The sequence below is a fragment of the Oryctolagus cuniculus genome, chromosome 20, assembly GCF_964237555.1.
Source record: "Oryctolagus cuniculus chromosome 20, mOryCun1.1, whole genome shotgun sequence".
Taxonomy (NCBI): domain Eukaryota; kingdom Metazoa; phylum Chordata; class Mammalia; order Lagomorpha; family Leporidae; genus Oryctolagus; species Oryctolagus cuniculus.
The window spans coordinates 36,772,531-36,793,834 of NC_091451.1; the positions used below are offsets into that span (position 1 = coordinate 36,772,531).

Genomic DNA, 21,304 nt, shown 5'->3' on the forward strand with positions numbered 1-21,304 from the left:
TTACTATATTAATATAATAATATTAATATGTTATAAAATATTTTATATAATATGTATTTTAATGAGTGAATTAGGGGCTGGTGCTGTGGCATAGTGGGTAAAGTCGCTGCCTGCAGTGCCAGCATCCCATTTGGGCACCAGTTTGAGTCCCGGATGTTCCACTTCCGATCCAGCTCTCTGTGGCCTGGGAGAGCAGTAGAGGATGGCCCAAGTCCTTGGGCCCCTGCACCCACATGGGAGACCTGGAAGAAACTCCAGCTCCTGGCTTCAGATAGGTGCAGCTCCAGTCGTTGGGGCCATCTGGAGAGTGAACCAGCGGACTGAAGACCTTTCTCTCTCTTTCTATGCCTCTGCCTTTCTGTGAATCTGAAAGTCACAGTTACACAGAGAGAAGAGAAGCAGAGAGAGAGAGAGGTCTTCCATCCGCTGGTTCACTCCCCATATGGCCACAACGGCCAGAGCTGTGCAGATCTGAAGCCAGGAGCCAGGAGCTTCCTCCAGGTCTCCCACGTGGGTGCAGGGGCCCAAGGACTTGGGCCATCCTCTACTGCTCTGCCAGGCCACAGAGAGCTGGATCCATAGTGAAGCAGCCAGGTCTTGAACTGGCGCCCACATGGGATGCCAGCACCACAGGAGGCGGCTTTACCCACCACGCCACTGTGCCAGCCACAAATAAATCTTTTTAAAAAATGGGTGACGTGTACAGTACACAAATCCCACCACGGTAACACTGTTTTAAAAACCCCAGTACCCGCCTGTCCCACTACTTCTGTTCAGTGCCAGACCCGAGTGGGACCTTGCTCCCTGCAGACCCTCTCGCTGCCTCTGCCGCGGGCACTGGGAGGGCAGGCTTCCGGGCGGCAGAGAAGGGGGACACGCTACCCAGGTGCCAGGGTGGCCAGCGGGGGTGGGAGCTGGGAGGAGCTGCTGTCAGGGTGAGCCACGGCAGCTGCCACTTCTGTACCCAGGAAGGCTGGATATGGGCGGTCACCCACAGCCCAGCCTGGCTCACACCTGACGCCCACGTGACCGAGGAGCCTGGCTCACAGCGCAGGCTCCCCACCAGCAGCTCCACCTTGGCACGGCACGGCACGACACAGCACATCCTGGAAGCACATTTTCCTTCACGGGCCCACCAGGGTCCCTGGCTCCCGCTCCCCCGCGGCCCCAGACCTGTGCCCCAACGCCAACTCCCCAGGCATCTCCCAGCTCCTCCCCTTGACACGGCCTCCTCCACCCCCAGACAACTCAGGAAGGTGTCTTCCCTGAAGTTCCTACAGACCACACCTGGGTCCCCACTGTCCCCCGGCCCGGGGCTGCGGCTGTGGCTGGGGTGGGTGCATTTGGTGTCCTCTGCCTTGCTCCGAGGGGCTGTGAAATAAAGCCAGGAAGCCCAGAGGTGGAGGCAGGGCAGGCGCTCGCTGCCGCCGGGCCACCAGGCAGCCTTGGAGGCCTCTGAGAACCGCGGAGCAAGCAGAGGGGCCAAGGCAATCTTCTGTCTTTAGGTCACACAGAGAAGGGGTGGACACATCGCCGGTTGGGGCCCCTGGTCAGTAACAAGGTCTCCAGTAGCACGGGGGACATCGCCGCCAGCGAGCAAGTCTGCCCTGGGGCTGTGAGCTTCGGTCCACGAGCCACAGGTGCAGGAACACGCACGGAAGGGAGGGGAATCCATCACCCTGCTTCTCTCGCCAGGGGTTACCTGGCAGGTGTGAACTCAGCCCTGGCTCTGTGGAAGATGCTGGAGCTCCGAGCCCAGCCAGGAGACGCGGGTAAGACAGCGATGGGCACGCACCCTGGCGAGCTCCGGCACAGAGCTCCGGCAGAGCGTCGGAGGGTCCCGGGAAGACTCTAAGGCATCATGCTCCATCATGGTGCCGACTCGGAAGCCACTGTACGCTCAGACCCCTAAACCCAGGCCCCCCTCCCAGCCGGCAGGATGCAGTGGCCACACCTGTCTCTGCACACCCGTCTGAGGGGTTAGGAGGCAATGTGCTCTCGGCCTGACGCCCCTGGGTTATAAACCCACACCCTAAAAACCTCAAAGAGATCACGTGTTTTTCACTGCACTGGCTCCAAGCCGGCACCCACAGCGCCACGGCCAACAGCTGCATTGAGCCGACAGCAGTGCCCAGACACCATAAGGGGCTGGGGGGGAGGCAGCATTCACTCACCAGACAGTGGGTCTTTGCCAATCATCAGAACATTGGGCAAATTCATTACGATCAGCTGCTGGAGCACTTCCTACGGAAACAAAGGGGAAAAGACACCGTTAACAGCAGGAAACAGAAATAAAGAATGATTAAGTAAATTACAGCTAATGAGGTCACTGGGTGCGTGTGCACTCATTAAACGGTAGCTGGGAAGGCGCAGTAAGATACAAATAGATGTGATGAGTCAACAGCTAACTGATGTGCCGTCGATCATTATCAAGGAAAACAGGCCCTGCAGAAGGAGACACCACGGGGCCACGGCACTTTCTTCCCTCGAGATGACCACAATTATTTCCATCGTGTGGCTCGTGCGACTACAAAAGGGGAGACTCGAGGTGGCAGGGAGGCCACCAGGCCTCACAGCCTGGTTCAGGATGCAGGCACTAAGCAGGCACCGGTACAAGAGGAGAATTTTCTCACTTGCACAGGCTTCCCAGGGGAGGAGCCCCTCAGAGCTGCTTCAGCAAGGCAGGACCCCGGCCGGCCAACGTGCTGCCCGCTGGCCCTCAGGCCGAGGCCTCTGCAGGGAGCCCCACACCGGCCCCATGCACGCCCCTGGGGCCCTGCGGCCTCCACCTCCCAGGGCACTTCTCAGAGCACCCCAGTCTTCCTCTTCCTTTTTTAAGAGATTTTATTTGGGCCGGCGCCGCGGCTCACTAGGCTAATCCTCTGCCTGCGGCGCCGGCACACCAGGTTCTAGTCCTGGTTGGGGCAACAGATTCTGTCCCAATTGCTCCTCTTCCAGTCCAGCTCTCTGCTGTGGCCCGGGAGTACAGTGGAGGATGGCCCACGTTCTTGGGCCCTGCACCCCATGGGAGACCCAGAGGAAGCACCTGGCTCCTGGCTTCGGATCGGCGAGTGCCAGCCATAGTGGCCATTTGGGGAGTGAACCAATGGAAGGAAGACCTTTCTCTCTGTCTCTCTCACTATCTAACTCTGCCTGTCAAAAAAAAAAAAAAAATATTTTATTTATTTATTTGAGAGGTAGAGTTACCGACAGTGAGAGGAAGACACAGAGAGAGAAAGGTCTTCCATCCGCTGGTTCACTCCCCAAATGGCTGCAACGGCCGGAGCCCAGCCAACCCGAAGCCAGGAGCCAGGAGCTTCTTCCCGGTCTCCCACACAGGTGCAGGGGCCCAAGCACTTGGGCCGTCTTCCACTGCTTTCCCGGGTCATAGCAGAGAGCTGGATCAGAAGAGAAGCAGCCAGGACTAGAACCAGCGCCCATATGGGATACTGGCACCGCAGGCGGAGGATTAACCTACTGCGCCACAGTGCCAGCCCCTTAGTCTTCCTATTCTAAAAGCGACCCCTACAGAAATCCTTCACCAAGAAAGCTTTTCTTTTCATTATTTTATTTTATTTTAGGTTTTCAAAGATTCATTTATTTGAAAGGCAGCATTTATAGAGCACAGGAGAGATCTTCCATCCTCTGGTCCTCTCACAAATGGCCACCATAGCTACAGCTGGTCCGGTCAGCAGCCAGGAGCTTCTTCCGGGTCTCCCACATGGGTGCAGGGGCCCAAGGACTTGGGTCATCCTCCACTGCTTTCCCAGGCACATGAACAGGGAGCTGGATCAGAAGCAGAGCAGCCAGGACTCGAACCAGCACCCATATGGGATGCTGATGCTACAGGCCAGGGCTTTAACCCACTGCGCCACAGCACCGGCTCCTGGGGTGGGTCTTTGACACAGGGGTTAATACCCCACTTGGGACACCTACATCCCATACCAGAGTGCTGCGGCTGGGCTGCCCCTCTGCTCTGACCCAGCTTCCTGCTGATGCACACACTGGGAGGCAGGTGAGGGCTCAAGTACTTGGGGCCCCGCCACCCACCCGGCAGACCTGGACTGAGTTCTGGGATGCTGGTTTCAGTTTCAGTCCCAGCCCTGGCTTGGTAGGTATTTTGGGAGTGCAGCAACAGACAGAAGATCAATCTCTCTCTCTCCAAATAAACATTTCAAAGAAGAGACAGGTGCTTGGTATAGCAGTTAAGCTGGCCACGGGGATGTCTGTGTCCCTCAACAGAGAGCCTGGGTTCAAGCCGCCGCTCTGCTTCTGATCCAGCTCCGGCTAACGCATCACCCTGGGTGACAGCTCAAGTAGCTGAGACTCTGCCACCCACATGGGAGACCCGGATCAGATTCCAGGCTCCTGGATTGGGCCTGGCCCAGCCCTGGCTGTTCCGGCCATTTGGGGAGTGAACCAGCAGACAGAAGACGTCTCTTTCCCTCTCCCTTTCTCTGTGCAATGTGTGGCGTCTCTGTACACCGCAGGCTGCCTGCTGGCCCTGAGAAGAAAGGGGGGTGGTCACACATCCAGCGGACGCCCCAGGGCCCAGTCACGAGGTTAGAGCAGCGGCCCTCATGTGCAGGCTCCAAAGAAAACCAGGGTGACGCTACTTCCCGTTACCATCCCACCGTGGCTCCTGTCCACAGGGCCGATGCTCAGCCACGGGATGGACCCCGCTCCCAGCATGCCGGCCCCCTCCACCTGGTGTCCCGTCACACACGTCACCGCGTCAGCAAGGGCTGACGGTCCCCAGACACGTCTCGGGAAACACCAGCGCCCAAGTGTGAGCCGTGCAATGGCAACGGCATCGGTGCTCCTGCAGGTCTGGGACGGCGGCGCCGTGAAGCCGTCTCAGGGCTGCACGAGCTCCCCATGGCCCGCCTGGGCCCCCAGGGACGAGACGCACGCCTGGGAAACCCACCTTCTGGCTCACTCGCGCAGTCAGAAGAGGGTCCTACACAGCCCCCTCCCAGCTCAACCCTGAATTCCAGCACTCAGACCAACCTGGAGAGAACTAAGGCCACTGCGTCCGCCCGCCTCCAGCCCCTTCCTGGGGGCTGCCTGGGGTCTGGGGCTCGGGACCCCTCCTCATGGAGAATGGGCTGGGTACGGGATTCCACCTCTTCTGCTTTACGCCTTTGAAACGAACATGAAAGCCTTGGCAAACCCGCCAAGTGGTGTTTTCACGCGAACGCTAATCGAAGCATAATAGTGGAAATATTGCTAGAAAACCTACGTAGCCTCCTTCCAAAACAGGATGTTTAATTTTGTCTAATCAGTACTTTCTAAGTTTCCCACAACAAATATATGTCATTTGAGCAACTAAAAATGACATGTCGGGCCCGGTTAGGTGCAACAGGTTAAGTGGCTGCCTGAGATGCAGGCACCCCTCACTACAGCGCCAGTCCAGCCCCAGCTAATGCGCCTGGGAGGCAGCAGATGGTGGCCCAAGTCCTTAGGCCCCTGCCACCCAGGTGGAGTCCCAGGCTCCTGGCTTCCGCCTGACCCAGCCCCGGCTGTTGTGGTCATTTGGGGAGTGAAACAGTGGATGGAAAATACCAGCCCCCCATCTACTGCCTTTCAAATAAATAAATGTTTAAATAAAACACTTTTTAAAAGTCCATTCCTCTAAAAACACCAGAGGTGTCTCTTAAGCCCTAGTAGTTCAGCCAGAAACCCTCCAGCCCGTGAACTGAGTCCCCTAGGGGCCATCACTCACACTTGCAGCAAAAGCGGCAGGAGGCCAGTGCTGCAGAGTAACACAACTCCAGACACATGAATTTCAAATTTCCCAGCCGCTGACTTAAAAAAAAAAAAACACGGCAGGTGTCTGGCCCAGTGGTGACGACACCGGGGCCCCACGCGGCAGCGCCAACTTCCCGCTGACGCACACCCAGGTGGCAGCAGGGATGGCTCAGGGAAGTGGGCTCCTGTGACCCACAGGGCAGACGGGGACTGAGCTCCCAGCACCCAGGGTCGGTCTGCATTTAAAGACTAAGCGCATTGAAGGAGGCGCTCACCCTCCCTCTGCTTCTCAAACAACGTTAAATACAACAGGTGAATGAATTCTATTAATACACCTTAAGGCAACATACGCAAAATAGAATCCCTTCAACAGAAAATCAATGGAATAGTATTACTGAGCTATTCTACACTCTCTTTCCATCCCATGTCTTTCAGATCCATGTGCTTTTTACATGTACAGCACATCTCAATTTGGATGCTAAATTCTCACTGAAAATACTTGGTCTAGACTCAGAATTCATGAAATTTACAGTTGAAAAACACAGATTCCCATTCCTGGCTTGTTCCAAACACACCTAAATGTTTTCGCATAAGTGAACGGAAAGTCGGTTTTTAAATCCAAATGAATTAAGCTGGTAAGTTCACTTCCTCAGCCTCACCAGCCGCATCTCGGGCCTGGGCAGCCACATGTGGCTCCTGGGTGCCCGCGACCTCCCACACGCCTCTGCCCGCCCCAAGGAAAGCCCAGCAAAGGCTCGGAGCTCCCACGGCGGCGGCCGTCCCCGGGGCGACAGGCCAGGCCCTCAGTCCGGCGGGGACGTGAGGAGGCTGCTGACGAGGGGACCCTCCGCCTGGCAGCGGGGACAGAAAGCCAGTGTGCAGCCACAGCGGAGGCTGGTCTGCTGGTGAAACCTGGTCACACCCGCAGGAAGAGGGGGACGTGTGGGGCTGGAGAGCAGCCCTCAGACCCGCTGCCCGGCCCCTTGCCCTGGCCCCACCCCCCCCTTCCCAACCCCCGCCCCTCCTGCCGCTCAGTCCTTAGGCCCTCCTCCTGAAGCCCAACACCCCTCCCTCCCCGCACCCCTCCCCCACTCCGTCCCCTCCCCTCCCCTGCCCCCACCTCTTCTCCCGCCCCTTCCCCGCCCCCTCCTGTGGCCCTGTGCTTCCCGGGCAGGAGGGACCAGACTCCACCCAGCTCCCTCTTGTCACCAAGCCCAGTGGCCTGGCGGGCAGCGCAGTCAGACCTGGGGTGTAGCCCTCCCACCGCCAGCCCCCAGCACATGGTGGTGGCGGGGCAGGAGCATCCAGGTGGGTTCGCAGCCCCTTCCCTCTCCTCCCCACTCCCCGCGGGTTTGCTCTCAGAGCCGCACCAGGCAAACTCCCGCTAACGGCACCCCAATGAACCCAAAGAATTCTTAAGCCACAGCTCCAAGAAAAAACAAAGGGAAAAACCAGGTCAGAGGAGGGCGTGTCTGGATCCTGCAGGCGCAGAAAAGGCACTGAGAGCCCGTAGGACACCCCCAAACCTAGGGTCTCATCACGTGGAGAGGCTCCTGGCACGTCTGTCACCCCAGCAGCTGTGACTGGGTCGGTGTGACCAGGTGGAGCACGCTGCTGCCCCAGGACTCCCAGGGGGCAAAGGCCTCGGGGTGCAGCAGGGTGGCCGGCCTCGGGGTGCAGCACGGGCAGTCAGAGGTCACCCAGGACCAGAACCGAGAGCAGGCTGAGCGGACGCACACCTGCTGGTCTGCCCTAGTGCTCAGGACGCCCACATCCCACCCCAGGGGCCTGGGATCATTCCCAGCTCCAGCGCCCGACTCCAGCTTCCTGCTAATGCGGACCCTGGGAGACAGCAGCGATGGCTCAAGAGCCTGCGTCCCTGACGCCCACATGGGAGACCGGATGGGGTTCCCAGCTCCTGGCTTCAGCACGGAGCCCAGTCCCGCTGTGGGCATTTGGACAATGAGCCAGCACAGCTCTAATATATATTTCTTTAAACTTAAGTATGTAAATAAATATTTGTTTAAAAGAGAAAATGCAAAAGAAATACACCAAAATGACAATTTTCTTTATTGAAGTGGTGAGGACAAGCAGTTTTTCCCATGCTTGTAAGGATCTGTTACATGGTTATGTCACCTAACTTAAATCACGTAACCCTTGCAGAGTGCCTCCCACACAGAGAACATACAGTCACAGGTCCCCACTTACCAGGCACTGAGCCGTGCACCTAACAGACTCACTAAAAAAAAAAATAAAAAAATAAAAAAAAACACACCAGGGAATCTCTTCTGAGGCATTTGTGTGAATCCAAAATGAAAAGGATTAGCATTTTCTAGACACCCCCAATCCTCAGAAAGAACCCAGGACACAAAGCCTCTGCCTCCTAGGAGGAGCAGGGGCCAGCCAGAGGGACCCCAGGGGCCTGGGCATGTGGGTGGGAGGCCCTGGGGGAAGGGCAGGGGCTCCTTGAAGACAGAGGCTCCCGGGTCCCAGCCAAGGCCAAGCAGGGGCCTCACCAGCAGCCCCCACCCGGCCAGGGCCCCCAGGGCTGCACAGGCACAACGGTGGCAGAAGAGGCCCAGGGCAGAAGCCCTTCCAAGAGGGCGTGCAGCCGAGGCCAGCTTCAGCCTCCACCCGGAACGCGGAGGTGGGTGAAGAGCAAGGACTCCACAGCTCTCCCCCAGAGCCTCAGGGCCCAGGACACTGCAGAAGTCGGTGCCTCGCAGGCTGGGGATTCTCCACAGGGGTCTGCAGGCCCGGGTGACTCTCCACGGGGTCTACAGGCCCGGGTGACTCCCCATGGGGGTCTACAGGCCTGGGTGACTCTCCACAGGGGTCTGCAGACTGGGGTGACTCTCCACGGGGTCTACAGGCCCGGGTGACTCTCCACGGGGTCTACAGGCCCGGGTGACTCTCCACCAGGGTCTACAGGCCCGGGTGACTCTCCATGGGGGTCTGCAGGCCCAGGTGACTCTCCATGGGGGTCTGCAGGCTCGGGAAGTGAGAGGGAAACCGCAGAGAACCTGCCACCAACTCCCAGTGGAGGCTTCCCGGGAGGAAGACGATGCCCATGGTCGCCAAGGAGACAGGGGATGGGCCGGCCTTCAGGGACAGCACTGCTGCTGACCTCCCGCCCTCTGGAGCCAGCACAGGGTCTGCTCTGGGGCTCGGTTATTCCAGAGACACACGCTGTGCACCTGGCTGGGAGGTGCCCACAGCACAGTTCTGGGAAGGCTTCCCTGGGGCAGTAGTCGCCAAGCTGGGCCAGGTGTGCACAGCAACTCAAGCCTTTGGGGTCACGTTTCCCAGGAGGGTGACCTTCCCCACCCATCCGCACCAGGCCAGGCCCCCGCTCATTCCCTAAACTCAGCTACGACGCCACCTCCTCCAGGCAGCCACCTGGCGCCTGTAGCCGCGTGCGCTGTTCCCTCCTCCACACTCCTGAGGCGGCACCTGCCCACTTCTAAAGCACTTTGCAAGTTCCACCTTGTCAATCAACTCCCTACTCAGAGGCAGCGAAAAGCCAACAGTGACAGCGAGGAAAATCAGACAAACCAGAAAGCAGCCCTTGAAACGCACAGTAAGGAGGCAGGTGCTTGGGGCAGCGGTTACGAAGCCACTGGGGACACCCGCATCGGAGACTAGAATGCCCCTGCTCACGCACCTGGGAGGCAGCAGGTGACAGCTCAAGCACTTGGGTCCCTGTCACCCACGCGGGAGACCCACAGTGACTGTGGCCCGGCCCCGGCTGTCATGCACATTCGGGGGGGTGCACCAGCAGAAGGGAGATCTTTCAAATAAATAAAAGAAAAAAATCTTCAGAACGTATGATAAAGTTGAGTGGGGGAGGGGTTGTCCCCCACCCCTATTCTTGCTGAGAGCACCAAGCCTGACGCCAACCGCCCCGTGCAGCGACGCCGGCGGCCACGTGTGCTGTCACTGCCCAGGCCTCCAAACCTGCCGGAAACTGACGCTGTTTTCCTTAAAAACAAAGACAGGAACAGTTTAGAATCTGTTCCACCATGTTCCATTAACGCTCGTGCAAGTGAACTCTCCAACACAAACCACACATTGCAAAGTGAGTTTGCAGTGCTGGTCTGAATATTCCGCGTGTTCTTCTTTTTTTAGATGTATTTCACGTATTTGAAAGGCAGAGTGGCAGTCAGAGAGACCCCCAAATGTGGGCGTTTTTTGAGCAAACTAAGCCAAACAAGGCCGATTCTCCTGCTACTAGGGAGGGACTTCCGGAGGCAAGGCCACCCGTATGCCGGTGCTCCCAGGGGACGCTGCTCAGCCCTACCCAACGGGGAGGGCTGGACGACCGAGGTGCAGACAGGGTGGTACTGACCCCTGCGCCTCTCCCCACGACCCATCTCCCCCCTCACCCAACCTGGCCCAACGGGGTCCCTCGCTGCGCCTTCTACCGCCTGACCCCGGCTTCCAGCTGGCACAGGGTAACAAGAACACGGCAGAACGTTACACAGCTCTGGCCGTGACCCTGGACCTGCTGGGCTCCCCCACACCACGCCAGGACGCATCCAGCCTCCAGCCTGACCCTGGCCACCCCCCGCCCCATCACAGGGCACCCAGGGACTCAACCCCAAAGCCTGGAGCTGCAGCCCACCTTCCAGCAACTGTGGCAGCGGGCAGGCCTCGGATGCGCCCTGCCCCGCTCACGGCCGCCGGGGCGCACGCTCTCATTCCCCGCAGGCGCCGGCTCGCCCCCTCCAGCAGCTCCACGGCAGCCCTGGCGCGATCAGCGGGTAATGAAGTGCCTGCGTGTTAAGTGGCTGTCACACAAAGCCGCTGACAGATTCAATCCATCTGTTCCACCTCATTCCAATTAATCCTGGGGTCCCCAGGGCCTGAAACCAGCTCGGATGTGCACAAGCCCAGCTCCCCTCGTGAGGCCACGCTGCCGCCCGGGTGCCCGCCGAGCCCGTCTGAGGCTCCCGAAGCCTCAGGGCCCCTCCCACGGAGCTCCTGGCTGAAGTCTCTCCCATCAAGCTGAGCGGGCAGGAGCACCTGGACGCTCAGCGACCACCACGTGAGCACAAAGCCTTGTCGCCACCTTGGCCTTGAACTTGAACTGGCAGTGGGCTTCCCGGCGAGGCACAGCCTCCTCTGTCACAGTCCCGGGACCCCCGGGCTGCCAGCTTGGCAAGGACGGACCCCACCTGGGAGGGCAAGCCAGGTACCCCCCAGGAGTGCTGCCCCTTCCCATTGGGGCCGTGTGATGCAGGGCTGCCCCATGGCACAGTGGGGTCATCTGTCGCCAGGAAGCGTCTGTTCTCAGCCCCTGGAGCAAGGAAGAGGGGTGGGCGGGCAGCAGGGGCAGGGTGCAAACCCAGGCCCTCTGCCAAAAACCTCTGCCCTGGAACTGCCCAGGGACCACGTCAGAGACGAACGGGAGCCAGGCCACCAGCCCACCACACGAGCTTGTGCAGGGGAGAGGGGCCCTCGTCTGTGCACACAGACCCCACGCTGGGCGATGGCGAGAGTCTGCTCTATAAAACCTGAGGAGCCCTCCCAGTGAGAGTCTGTCGGGCGGGCGCCCAGGGCTCTGGATACCACAGCACGGAGCTCGGTTCTACCCAGTGGTGTTTACCTGGGGTCTACTGCATGCAGGGCTCTGCTCCAGGATGGGCCTGGGGGAGACGGAGGAAGGACTCAGGGGCGGGAGGGAGGCAGGGGTCTGCGGTGGCTCAGGGCTGCCCGCAGGGCTCAAGGCTGGCGTCAGTGCCCTGGACGACACCAGGAACCTCGTACTGTAGCTGCGAGGAGCCATCTTCCTGCTAGGGATCAGGGTCCCCAGAGCGTCGTCTTTGAGCTTCTTGGAAAAGTCAATGTTTCTGTCCATGGGCGGGCAGCACCTCTGCCCCCACCCCACCCCCATAGCCAGAGGACAGTGGGGGGGCCTCCAGGGCCAGCAAGGCCTCCCCACACCCTCCCGGCAGTGGGCGGCTCCAGGCTGACTTCCCTCAATGCCTGGGAGCACCCACATGAGTTCTGTGGGGAACACGGTGCCTCTCCACCCACTGTTTCCTACCAGCCTGCTCACCGCCCAGGGCCTGCAGGCACCACCCCAGGGCAGGGCTGGGGCAGCACCACGCCCCAGCCACCCTCACCCCACAGCCTGCACGGCTGCTGTCAGCTCTCCCTCCCAGGGTGCAAGCGAGAGCTGGAAAAGCAGCGTGCACCAGGGAGCCTCCAGCATCTCAAACCACGGGCGCCCGACAGAGCAGAAGGGCCGGCGTGGAGGCCAGAACCCAGGCCTGGCACATGAGCACCGACACCCACAAGGCAGTGCGGCCTGCAAATCCCCCTCCCTGGGGCAGACACCGCCCCAGCCGAGGGCAGGTGTGCAACTATCAGTGATGCCCCTGCTGGGGTCAGCTGATGCAGCAGCTGCAGGGGGTGTGCACTGCAGGCTGAGCCCTGCCCTGGGGGAGCTCACAGCCTGGGGGGGGGGGGGAGGACAGCCCACTGGCAAGTCTGGCACCCTAACAGAGCTGGTGGGAGGCATCTGAGCTGGGGACAGCAAAGGCATATGGGAGGGGAAACCCAGGAAGGCTCCAAGGAGGTGGTGCAGCGATGAGTCACTGCCATCCCATATCAGAGTGCCTGGGTTCAAGTCCTGGCTTCATTACTTGTGATAGGGCTTCCTGGGAGGCTGGAGATAATGGCCCTAGTACTTGGGTCCTTGCCACCCATGTGGGAGGCCCAGATGGAGCTCCTGGGTCCTGACTTGGCCTGGCTCAGCCCTGGCTGTGTGGCCATTTGAGGAATGAGTCAGTAGATGGAAGATTTCTGTGTCCCTCTCTGGTTTTCAAATAAAATAAAAAAATATGTTTAAGAAATGTACCCACAGCAGCAACAGTGGCTTTGGGGTGCCCCCTGCCAACTCCCATACCAGCTGCCGGGTCTCAGCTTCAACCTCTGCCAGATGAGCAGGTGGGCGGGCATCAGGCCTAAGCCACAGGCGGCCAAACACTGCGTAAGACACAAAATCAGGCCCCGGCCGGCGCCACAGCTCACTAGGCTAATCCTCCGCTTTGCGGCGCCGGCACACGGGGTTCTAGTCCCGGTCGGGGCGCCGGATTCTGTCCTGGTTGCCCCTCTTCCAGGCCAGCTCTCTGCTGTGGCCAGGGAGTGCAGTGGAGGATGGCCCAAGTGCTTGGGTCCTGCACCCCATGGGAGACCAGGAGAAGCACCTGGCTCCTGCCATTGGATCAGCGCAGTGCACCGGCCACAGCGCGCCAGTCGCGGCGGCCATTGGAGGGTGAACCAACGGCAAAAGGAAGACCTTTCTCTCTGTCTCTCTCTTTCACTGTCCACTCTGCCTGTCTCAAAAAAAAAAAAAAAAAAAAATCAGGCCCCAGCAGGAGCTATTTGAACCCAAAGCCCTTCCTGTCCTCCGGGTCCACTGGGCACTGTTCCTGTCCCCACACGGCCTCCCTCCCGTGGGCAGGCAAGCACAAGAGGCCTCGGCCACTGGAGACGGACGCCCCCAGGGAAAGGCAGGCCACAGCCACCTGTGTGTGTGGGAGGGGTGCATTCCAGAGGCCTGGAGCACGCCCCCCACCAGGGCTGGCCCCCACCCCTTCCCAGAACTCAGGACCAGGACCAGGACCAGGACCAGGTACTCTGACCCGGGAAACCCCCACTGCCTGTGTGGCAAGGCCAGGCCCGACTCCCCAGGGCGGGGACCCGGCTCAGCCTCGGGTCGGCTGCTGGCTGCCCAGCAAAGGCAGCAAGGAGCAGGGGGCGCGCCGAGGGTCCCCCTGCTCGCTCGTCCCAAGCGGCGGTGGGCAGAGGGAGCCGTGGTCAGCACTCTGCGCTGGGGAGGGGCACTCGCAGCTGAAAGCCGAGAGGATCTAAGAGCAGGAGCCCGAGGGAGGGCAGGAAGTCAGGGCACCAGGGCAGGCGGGCGGGCAGGCGTGCGCCAAAGGGGCCTCCAGAGCCCAGCCCAGACCCTCAGCCCCGCCCCCGCACCGCCACGGTGCTCTCCACGCTCCCACACTTGCCTGCAATGCCCGCCCTGCCCGGTCTTCTGCAACCCCCTTGGCGGGCAGTCATCCTGCCGCCTGCCCGAGTCCCGGCACCGCACACTGTGCACCATGCACCCCAGGTGACTGGGACCTCGGGGACTCCGGCGCAGGCCCCGCAACACGGTCCCCCACTGGCCCACGCACTGCCCAGCAACTGCAGCACAACAGAAGTAACTGGGCCCAGGGAAGGAGGCCTGGGGAGCACCAGGACCTGCACACCCCCACCCGTCTGCAGGGCCCAGAACGCATCGTGTGGAACAGTACATCCACATGTCCCACAGGCCGGAAGCCGTGTCTCCTACGGTCTCATCCGCTCCCGGCTCTGGCAGGTGCGAATCCACAATCAATAGAAGCTTCAGCAAGCTTGGGACATGGCAGTAAATGAGACAAACAAACATGTGTCACGTGTGCTGGAAACAGTAAGAGACACATGTCACACGCATGCACTGGAATAGTCACCCCCCCCCAAAAGAAACACGGAGCAGGGCGGGATGACCAGGCATGAAGGGGATGAAGCCACCTCGATCAGGTGGTCCCCAGGGGCCCCCAATGAGGTGAGAGGCGGGCAGAACCGAGTGCATGAGCCAGGTGGGGATGCGGCAAGAGAGCACCCCAGGCAGAGGGAGGAGCCGGCAGGTGCTGTGCCTCGAGGTGGCCCGGGGTTCCCTCTGAGGCCGCCTCCACAGCACAGCGCTGTGTGCAGCAGGCGCCCCGGTCACGCGTCCAAAGTCACTCACCCCATGCTCGGTTACCAAGAGGGTTTCAGCTGGGGTTCCAGGCACAGGCAGAGGCCACCAGTGGTGCTGTGATAAGGAGGACTCTGAGGACAGATCTGGCCAAGATGGATGAGTGATGGCTATCTTAAGACCCTCGGACTGGGCCAGCGCTGTGGCGTAGTGGGCAAAGCTGCCATCTGCAGTGCCAGCATCCCATATGGGTGCCGGTTCAAGTCTCAGCTGCTCCACTTCCGATCCAGCTCTCTGCTATGGCCTGGGAAAGCAGTAGATGGCGGCCCAAGTGCTTGGGCCCCTGCAACCATGCAGGAGACCCAGAAGAAGCTCCTGGCTCCTGGCTTCTGATCAGTGCAGCTCCGGCCATTGAGGCCATTTGGGGAGTGAACCAGTGGATGGAAGACCTCCGTCTCTCTCTGCCTCTCCTCTCTCTGTGTAACTCCGACTTTCAAATAAATAAATAAATCTTTAAAAAAAAAAGACCCTAAGGCACCCCTTTATTTATTTTATTGTTTTAAAAGGCAGAGTTAGAGAGAGGGAGAGACACACAGAGAGATCTTCCATCCGCTGGTTCATTTCCCAAGTTACTGCAATGGCCAGGACTGGGCCAGGCCAAAGCCAGGAGCCAGGAGCCTCTTCCGGGTCTCCCACGTGGGTGCAGGGGCCAAGGACTTGGGCCATCTTCCACTGCTTTCCCAGGAGCAGTAACAGGCAGAGCTGGATAAGAAGTGGAACAGCTGGGACTTGAACCGGCAGCCATCTGAGATGCCGGCGTCGCAACAGCACCCATTCATATAACTTGGCAGCAAACGCGGAGGGGATGTGGGCAAGACACCAGTCACCCTCCTCTCCAGGTACAAAAGCAGTGCGCCAGGCTCGCTCTGCTAAACCAGCCTCACTCTGAGTGTCCTTCTGAGCTCCCAAGGGTAGCAAATTAGATCACCTCCCTCCCCCGCAAGGCCTGGCACGCGGGAGGGGCTCAGTGACCATTTGTCCAAGGAGCTGGCAAAGGGCACCACGCCCAGGGGTAGCACGCATGTTCACCTGTGCGCACACGGTGTGAGCAGCCAGAACTCGAATCCTGACCAAGGACAGAAACCCTGCCCTGCGAGGAGACAGACACGGCCCTGCTTCGTGCGGCTCCGACCTGGGGACGGGGGCGGGGGCGGGAAAGCTCCTCTTCCGTTCTCTCTCTCTTCATCAGATGTGGGCGAGGCAGGTGTATGGGAAGACGCCCCAGAAACAAGAACGTTGCCAAGGAGGGAAGACCATCAAGACCAGCACCCGGGCGCAGGCAGGCGCTGCTCTGGTCTCCCACAAGGCCAGCCGTAAGCCTGCACCACAAGCAAGAGGCTCCCGCACCAGCTGCCCCCGAGGCGACTGCAGCCCACGCCGCCCGTGCCACGGTGGCCAGCTCACTCCCCCAGCCAGAGCCGAAAGACGAGAGCAGACGCAGGTGTGCACATTAGCTGCGCACCTACTACGCGCGAGGCTCCTGCAGGCAAGGGGTCATGGTCAAGGGCGTCCGGCCCTGGTTCCACACTTCCCTGTTCAGACGTCACCTTGCGTTGAGCAGGGCAGGTGCCGTGCCTGTGCCCACCTTACAGAGGAATAAGCTAAGACATAGGAGACAAGGCCACGGCTGGGGCACGTGGCTAGCAGCGACCATGCTGGGGCTGGACATGCAGGTTTTCCGATCCTGGGAGTGAGCAGCTGGTGAGAGGAGGCAGGAACACACCACCAGCCAACGGCCTGCAGCCCAAGGGGTCCACAGGGGGATCTGAGGAGCTGGGGGGTAGAGGGGGGTCTGCAGTGCCTGGGAGGCCTCCCTGGTCACTCCTGGCTGACAAGAAGCACGCCAGGTCCTCTCCCCACAGCTGTCCCTGGGCGCTTCTCATGGGCGCTCGCGCTCGCACGGGGGTTCTGCGCCAGCCCCCCACCTTCACCCAGGGCCTCTGAGCTTCATGCGCTCACAGTGGCCTCGAGCTGCCCTCTACTCACTCAGCGAGTGTCCACCTGACCTCCCAGGGCAGCCCCCGGTCTACAGGGAGCCTGGGGGGGGCTCCTCACCCCCACCTCTGGCCTTGTGGGGGCTGCCATCCATACAAGGACACGCATGGAGCTGATCAGAGGGGAGGCGGTATTAACGAGGCACTCACCGTGTGACAGACAGGAAACGGTGGTTAAGAGCAAGCAAACACACAGGCCAGCGGCTGAGGTCACCGCAGCAGCGGCAGACACGGGGGAGGATGACACAGCCCCAACCGAGCCAACGAGGGGCCGTCACAGCCTTTGCTAAAAGCACCCGGGGCCAGGGAGCGCTGGGCCGGACGTGCACGGAGCCGGTCGATCACCACTGACAGCCCTGGCTGTGACACTCGCCTGGTCCACACACGGCCCAGTTTCATCACCGACCTGCAGCTGCCCGGATGGTGCCCGCGGTGCTACCCCTGGCGCCTCTTCCCGCCCAAGACACCACAACCCAAATCGCAGGCACAGCCTCTCCTGCGCATGTGCACATCCTGGGAGAGCTCACGCGTTTCGGTCCTGTTTCCCCTTATAAACCAGGGCCACTGCTGCCGCAGAGCGTCTGGGCACACACGCTACCCTTAGCGAATGTTTGTGCGACTGCTGGCCTTCCGTTAATCTGTTCGGACAGCTGCATAATATCGCATTGTGCCCTCGTGTCTTAGCGCATTCGTCCGTTCTCCCACTGAAGGGCATCTGGGCAGCTTCCAGGATTTTATCATTGTGCACAGAAGTACAGCGGGCATTCTTGTGCAAGGCTCCTGGCGTCCATGTGCAGGAGCCCTCTGGGGAACACGGCACAAACTGGAACCAGCCAGGTCACAGCCGGTGCCAATGGTGAGCCCCGGGCGTTTGTGCCAGGCTGATTTTCCAAAGCACCGACGTCAATCTGCCCTCCCACCAGCAAATGAGAAGCAGAACAGTGAACGCTGGCGACACGCCAGAGGTCTCCGTGAGCGCGGATCCTTCCTGACTCCCTCCTGTTCACGTCCCCTTGACAGGGAGCAAACAAACCCAGGACGCCCCAGCATCACAGGTGAGCGTGGGGAAGACCTGGGCCTTGACCCCCAGCTGCCCCGGGCTCCTGCCCCTGCCGCCTCCCACCCAGCCGGGCAAGAAACTCCAGGCAGGGCCGCCACGGAGCCGTCACACGACTGCGTCAAAGCAGACACCTCCACGGGGCCACATTCGGGGTCAAGGGTTGAAACACGGATGCTCCCAGGCCAGTCTGTACAGGCTCTGACCTTGGTCACCTGGGGAGGCCAGAACGGATGTGCCGCTGCCTGTCTGCCCAGTCCCGCATGACCAGGCTCCTCAGTGCCCCTGACGCAAGTGCATCCTCGTGGCAGGCAACAGGGGCAGGAGGTGGGCGGGGCCGCACAGCCTGGGCTCCGCAGCGAGTGTGCCGCCTGCCAGCCCAGCCCAGCCCAGCCCCTGCTCTTCCTGCCGGCTGGCTGGCTCTGTGCAGCCCCTGCAAGAGCTGACAGCGCTTGGACCTCCCACGGCAGTTCCTTACTCATGCCCGGTTTCTCCTGTGGCACCCCGAATCGGAGCCCAGTTTGAGCCCCAGTTGCTTCACTTCCGATCCAACTTCTTGCTACTGCGCCTAGGAAAGCAGCCAATGATGGCCCAAGTACTTGGGCCCCATGTGGGAGACCAGGATGAAGTTACTTCTAGCTCCTGGCTGCTGCAGACGTTTGGGGAGTGAATAAGTAGACAGAAGCGTCTCTCTGTGTGTGTGTCCATCTCTCTCTCTTGCTCTCGCTCTATTCAAAAAAAAAGAGTTCAGGGGTATAAGTGTTTGGCTCTGATCAACGAGTTCTCTTTGTCTCTGTACCTTTTAAGTAAAATGAAAACAAACAAAAGACACATTTAAACAATCTTTTTAATGTTTACATATTTTTATCTACTTGGAAGGCAGAGCAAGAGAGAGAGAGAGAGGGAGGGAGGGAGGGAGGGAGGGAGGGAAGGAGGGAGGGAGGGAGGGAGGGAGGGAGGGAGGGAGGGAGGGAGGGAGGGAGGGATCTTCTATCGGCTGGTTCACTCCCCATCCACACGCTGGCGCAGGGCAAGGCCAAAGCCGGGAGCCAGGAACTTCACCCGAGTCTCCTGCATGAGCGGCAGAGACCCAAGTACTGAGCCATCATCGGCTGCTCCCAGGCAGCGTTAGCAACAAGCTGGGCTGGACGTGGAGTACCCGGAGCTCAGACTGGCACCCTGGAACGGGCTGCAAGGGCCCCCCACAGCAGCTTCCCCACTGTAGCACAGTTCCCACCCCATGAGAAGATAGACACGTTTAGGGGGCCGGCGCTATAGCACAGTAGGTTAAGACTCCACCTGCGGCGCCAGCCTCCCACATGGGCACCGGTTCACGTCCCGGCTGCTCCACTTCTGATCCAGCTCCCTGCTAACACGCCTGGGAAAGCAGCGGAGGAGCTCAAGTGCTTGGGCCCCTGCACCTATACCAGAGACCCCGTGAAGCTCCTGGCTCCTGGCTTCTGCCTGGCCCAGCACTGGCTTTTGAGGCCATTTGGGGGAGTGAATGACCTATCTCCTGCCTTTCAAGTAAATAAATAAATATTTAACATTTTAAAATAAAATAGAACCGAAGTGTTGGGATGGGCTTCAACAACAGACTGCTTCCCAGGGCCTCAGCTGAGGCTCCGGGGGCCAGCATGGACTCCTGAGAAGTCAGGGCCCCTCCCCACCTCAAACCCACACAGGCTCAACAGGTGTCTCTCCAGTGAAAACAAACTCACATTACAATCCACACAAATGACCTCTGCAAAACTGCCACCAGGGAGCCAGCGGTGTGGCCTAGTGGATTAAGCTTCCTCCTGCAGTGCCAGCACCCCACATGGGAGCCAGTTCTAGCCCCGGCTGCTCCCCTTCCAATCCAGCTCCCTGCCAATGCATTTGAGAAAGCAGTGGAAGACAGTCCAAGTGCTTGGGCACCTGCACGCATGAAGGAGACCCAGAGGAAACTTCTGGCTCCTGGCTTTAGATCGGCCCAGCTCCAGTCATTGTGGTCATTTGGGAAGCAAACCAACGGATGGAAGACCGCCCCCCCTCCAACTCTTTCAAATAAAATAAATCTTAAAAAAAAAAAAAAAAAAAAAAAAAACTGCCAACAGCAGGAAGCCAGTCGCCTTGGGACAGCTGGACGGGAGAGGAAGCAAAGTCAGAGGAACAAAGCGCCTGTAGGCGGAGACGTGCGACTGAAACAGCAATCACCCGACTGAAACAGCAATCACCCGACTCCTGCAGGAGCCGAGACGCCATCTGCAGGAGCCTTCTTACTGTGGAAACTCTCAAGTGTAAAGAGACAGCGGCATAAGCAGGGCCCACGCACCCTCCTTGGGCAAGATCTGCTTCGTCCATCCTCTACCCTCGCACAGAAAGGCAGGAGCAGGTGTGGGGCCACCCGCAGCGCCGCCCCTCGCTCCATGCCCCCAGCAGAATGCTCCCGGGGGACACGGCATTTCCTGACGTGACCACGGTCACGAGTGTCCAGCTGTGTTGTTCTGCTCTCTGTGTGTGGAGGCCAGCGCAGAGGCAGGAGGGTCAGGTCAGGGGACAGAGGGCTGGTGACCCGCACACCCCAGGCAGGGTCTCCCCTCCATGAACCTAACTGGGAGAAACTGGAGGGCTGATGCAGTGGTCCTCAAAGCTCCCACGAGGGCACAGCCGCACCCCACTGGGGGAAGAAAGCACAGAACGGTGCCTCTGAGGGCCAAACTGACACCCGCCTCCAGCAAGACAGGTGAGCTCCAAACTGGGGGTGCAGCAGAGTCGCCTTGACCCACAAAAGCTTCTCCTGCCACTGTGGGCACGTCACACCTGGTCACTCAGCTGCCCCCAGAAGAGGCCACAGGGCAGGCAGAAGGTGCTGAGTCCCTGTGGGGTGTCCTAGCCTCTCACCCCCAGCTGTCCCCTGGAGGGGACTATGACCCACCAGACCCATCTCACATGTTACCCAAAGACAACAAAAGCAAGCAATCAGCACACAGGAGGGCACAGCAGGTGTGACCCAGGAGTGCAGGGGGCACAGGAAGCTTGGCAGATGTGACCACATGGCACATGGGACACAGGGAAAAGAGCAGTTGTGACGGAGCCGTGCACGGGGCAGACAGGAAACAGCAGGTGTGGCCACGCATCAGCAGGTGTGGCCACGCATCAGCAGGTGCGGCTGAGCAGCGGCAGACCAGGGGAGAACCTCTGGGTTCTGGATTTCACCTCCTCTGCATTCTCCATGTCCAAGTTGCACATTCTTCCTGCTACTGAGGGCAAATGCATGACAACTTGGCACGGGCGGGGGAGGGAGAGCAGCCTTTAGGCTCTCTGTCCTGCACGGCCAGCCTGGCTCAAGTCCTGTCTTCTAGCCACTTCAGGCCTCTCCCAGGAGACCAGCTCACTCCCCTCTCCAGTCCCAGTGGTGTCCCCACCTCCTTCCGGCTTCCCTCTGCTGGGGCTGGTCTGCCACTCAGCCCGCCCTGCTCCCTACTCTCTCTCTAGCGGGGAGGACTTCTTTGATGTCAGGGCAGCAGACAACACCCTGGCGGAGGCTGAGCAGCCTCGGGGTCCAGCTCAGACCCTGCATCTGTAAAATGCCCAGAGAGGGGCCCGCGCTGTGGCACAGCGGGTGAGGCCACGGCCTGCATTGCCGGCATCCATTACGGGTGCTGGTTTGTGTCCTGGCTGCCCTTCTTCCAATCCAGCTCCCTGCTAACGGCCTGAGAAAAG

General features: G+C 60.0%; 1 protein-coding gene across 4 annotated transcripts in view; it reads right to left on the reverse strand.

Moving 5' to 3' along the window:
• Positions 1–21,304, reverse strand: part of CCDC88C (coiled-coil domain containing 88C) — a 117,766-nt gene that overhangs the window by 65,869 nt on the left and 30,593 nt on the right. For all 4 annotated transcript variants that reach the window (XR_011385075.1, XM_051826127.2, XM_051826129.2 and 1 more), the window contains exon 4: positions 2,175–2,244. Coding sequence is in view for 3 of the 4 variants with exons in the window: in XM_051826127.2 (XP_051682087.2) it covers positions 2,175–2,244 (70 nt within the window). In the remaining variant the exon portion in view is untranslated. The remainder of the gene's footprint in view (positions 1–2,174; positions 2,245–21,304) is intronic.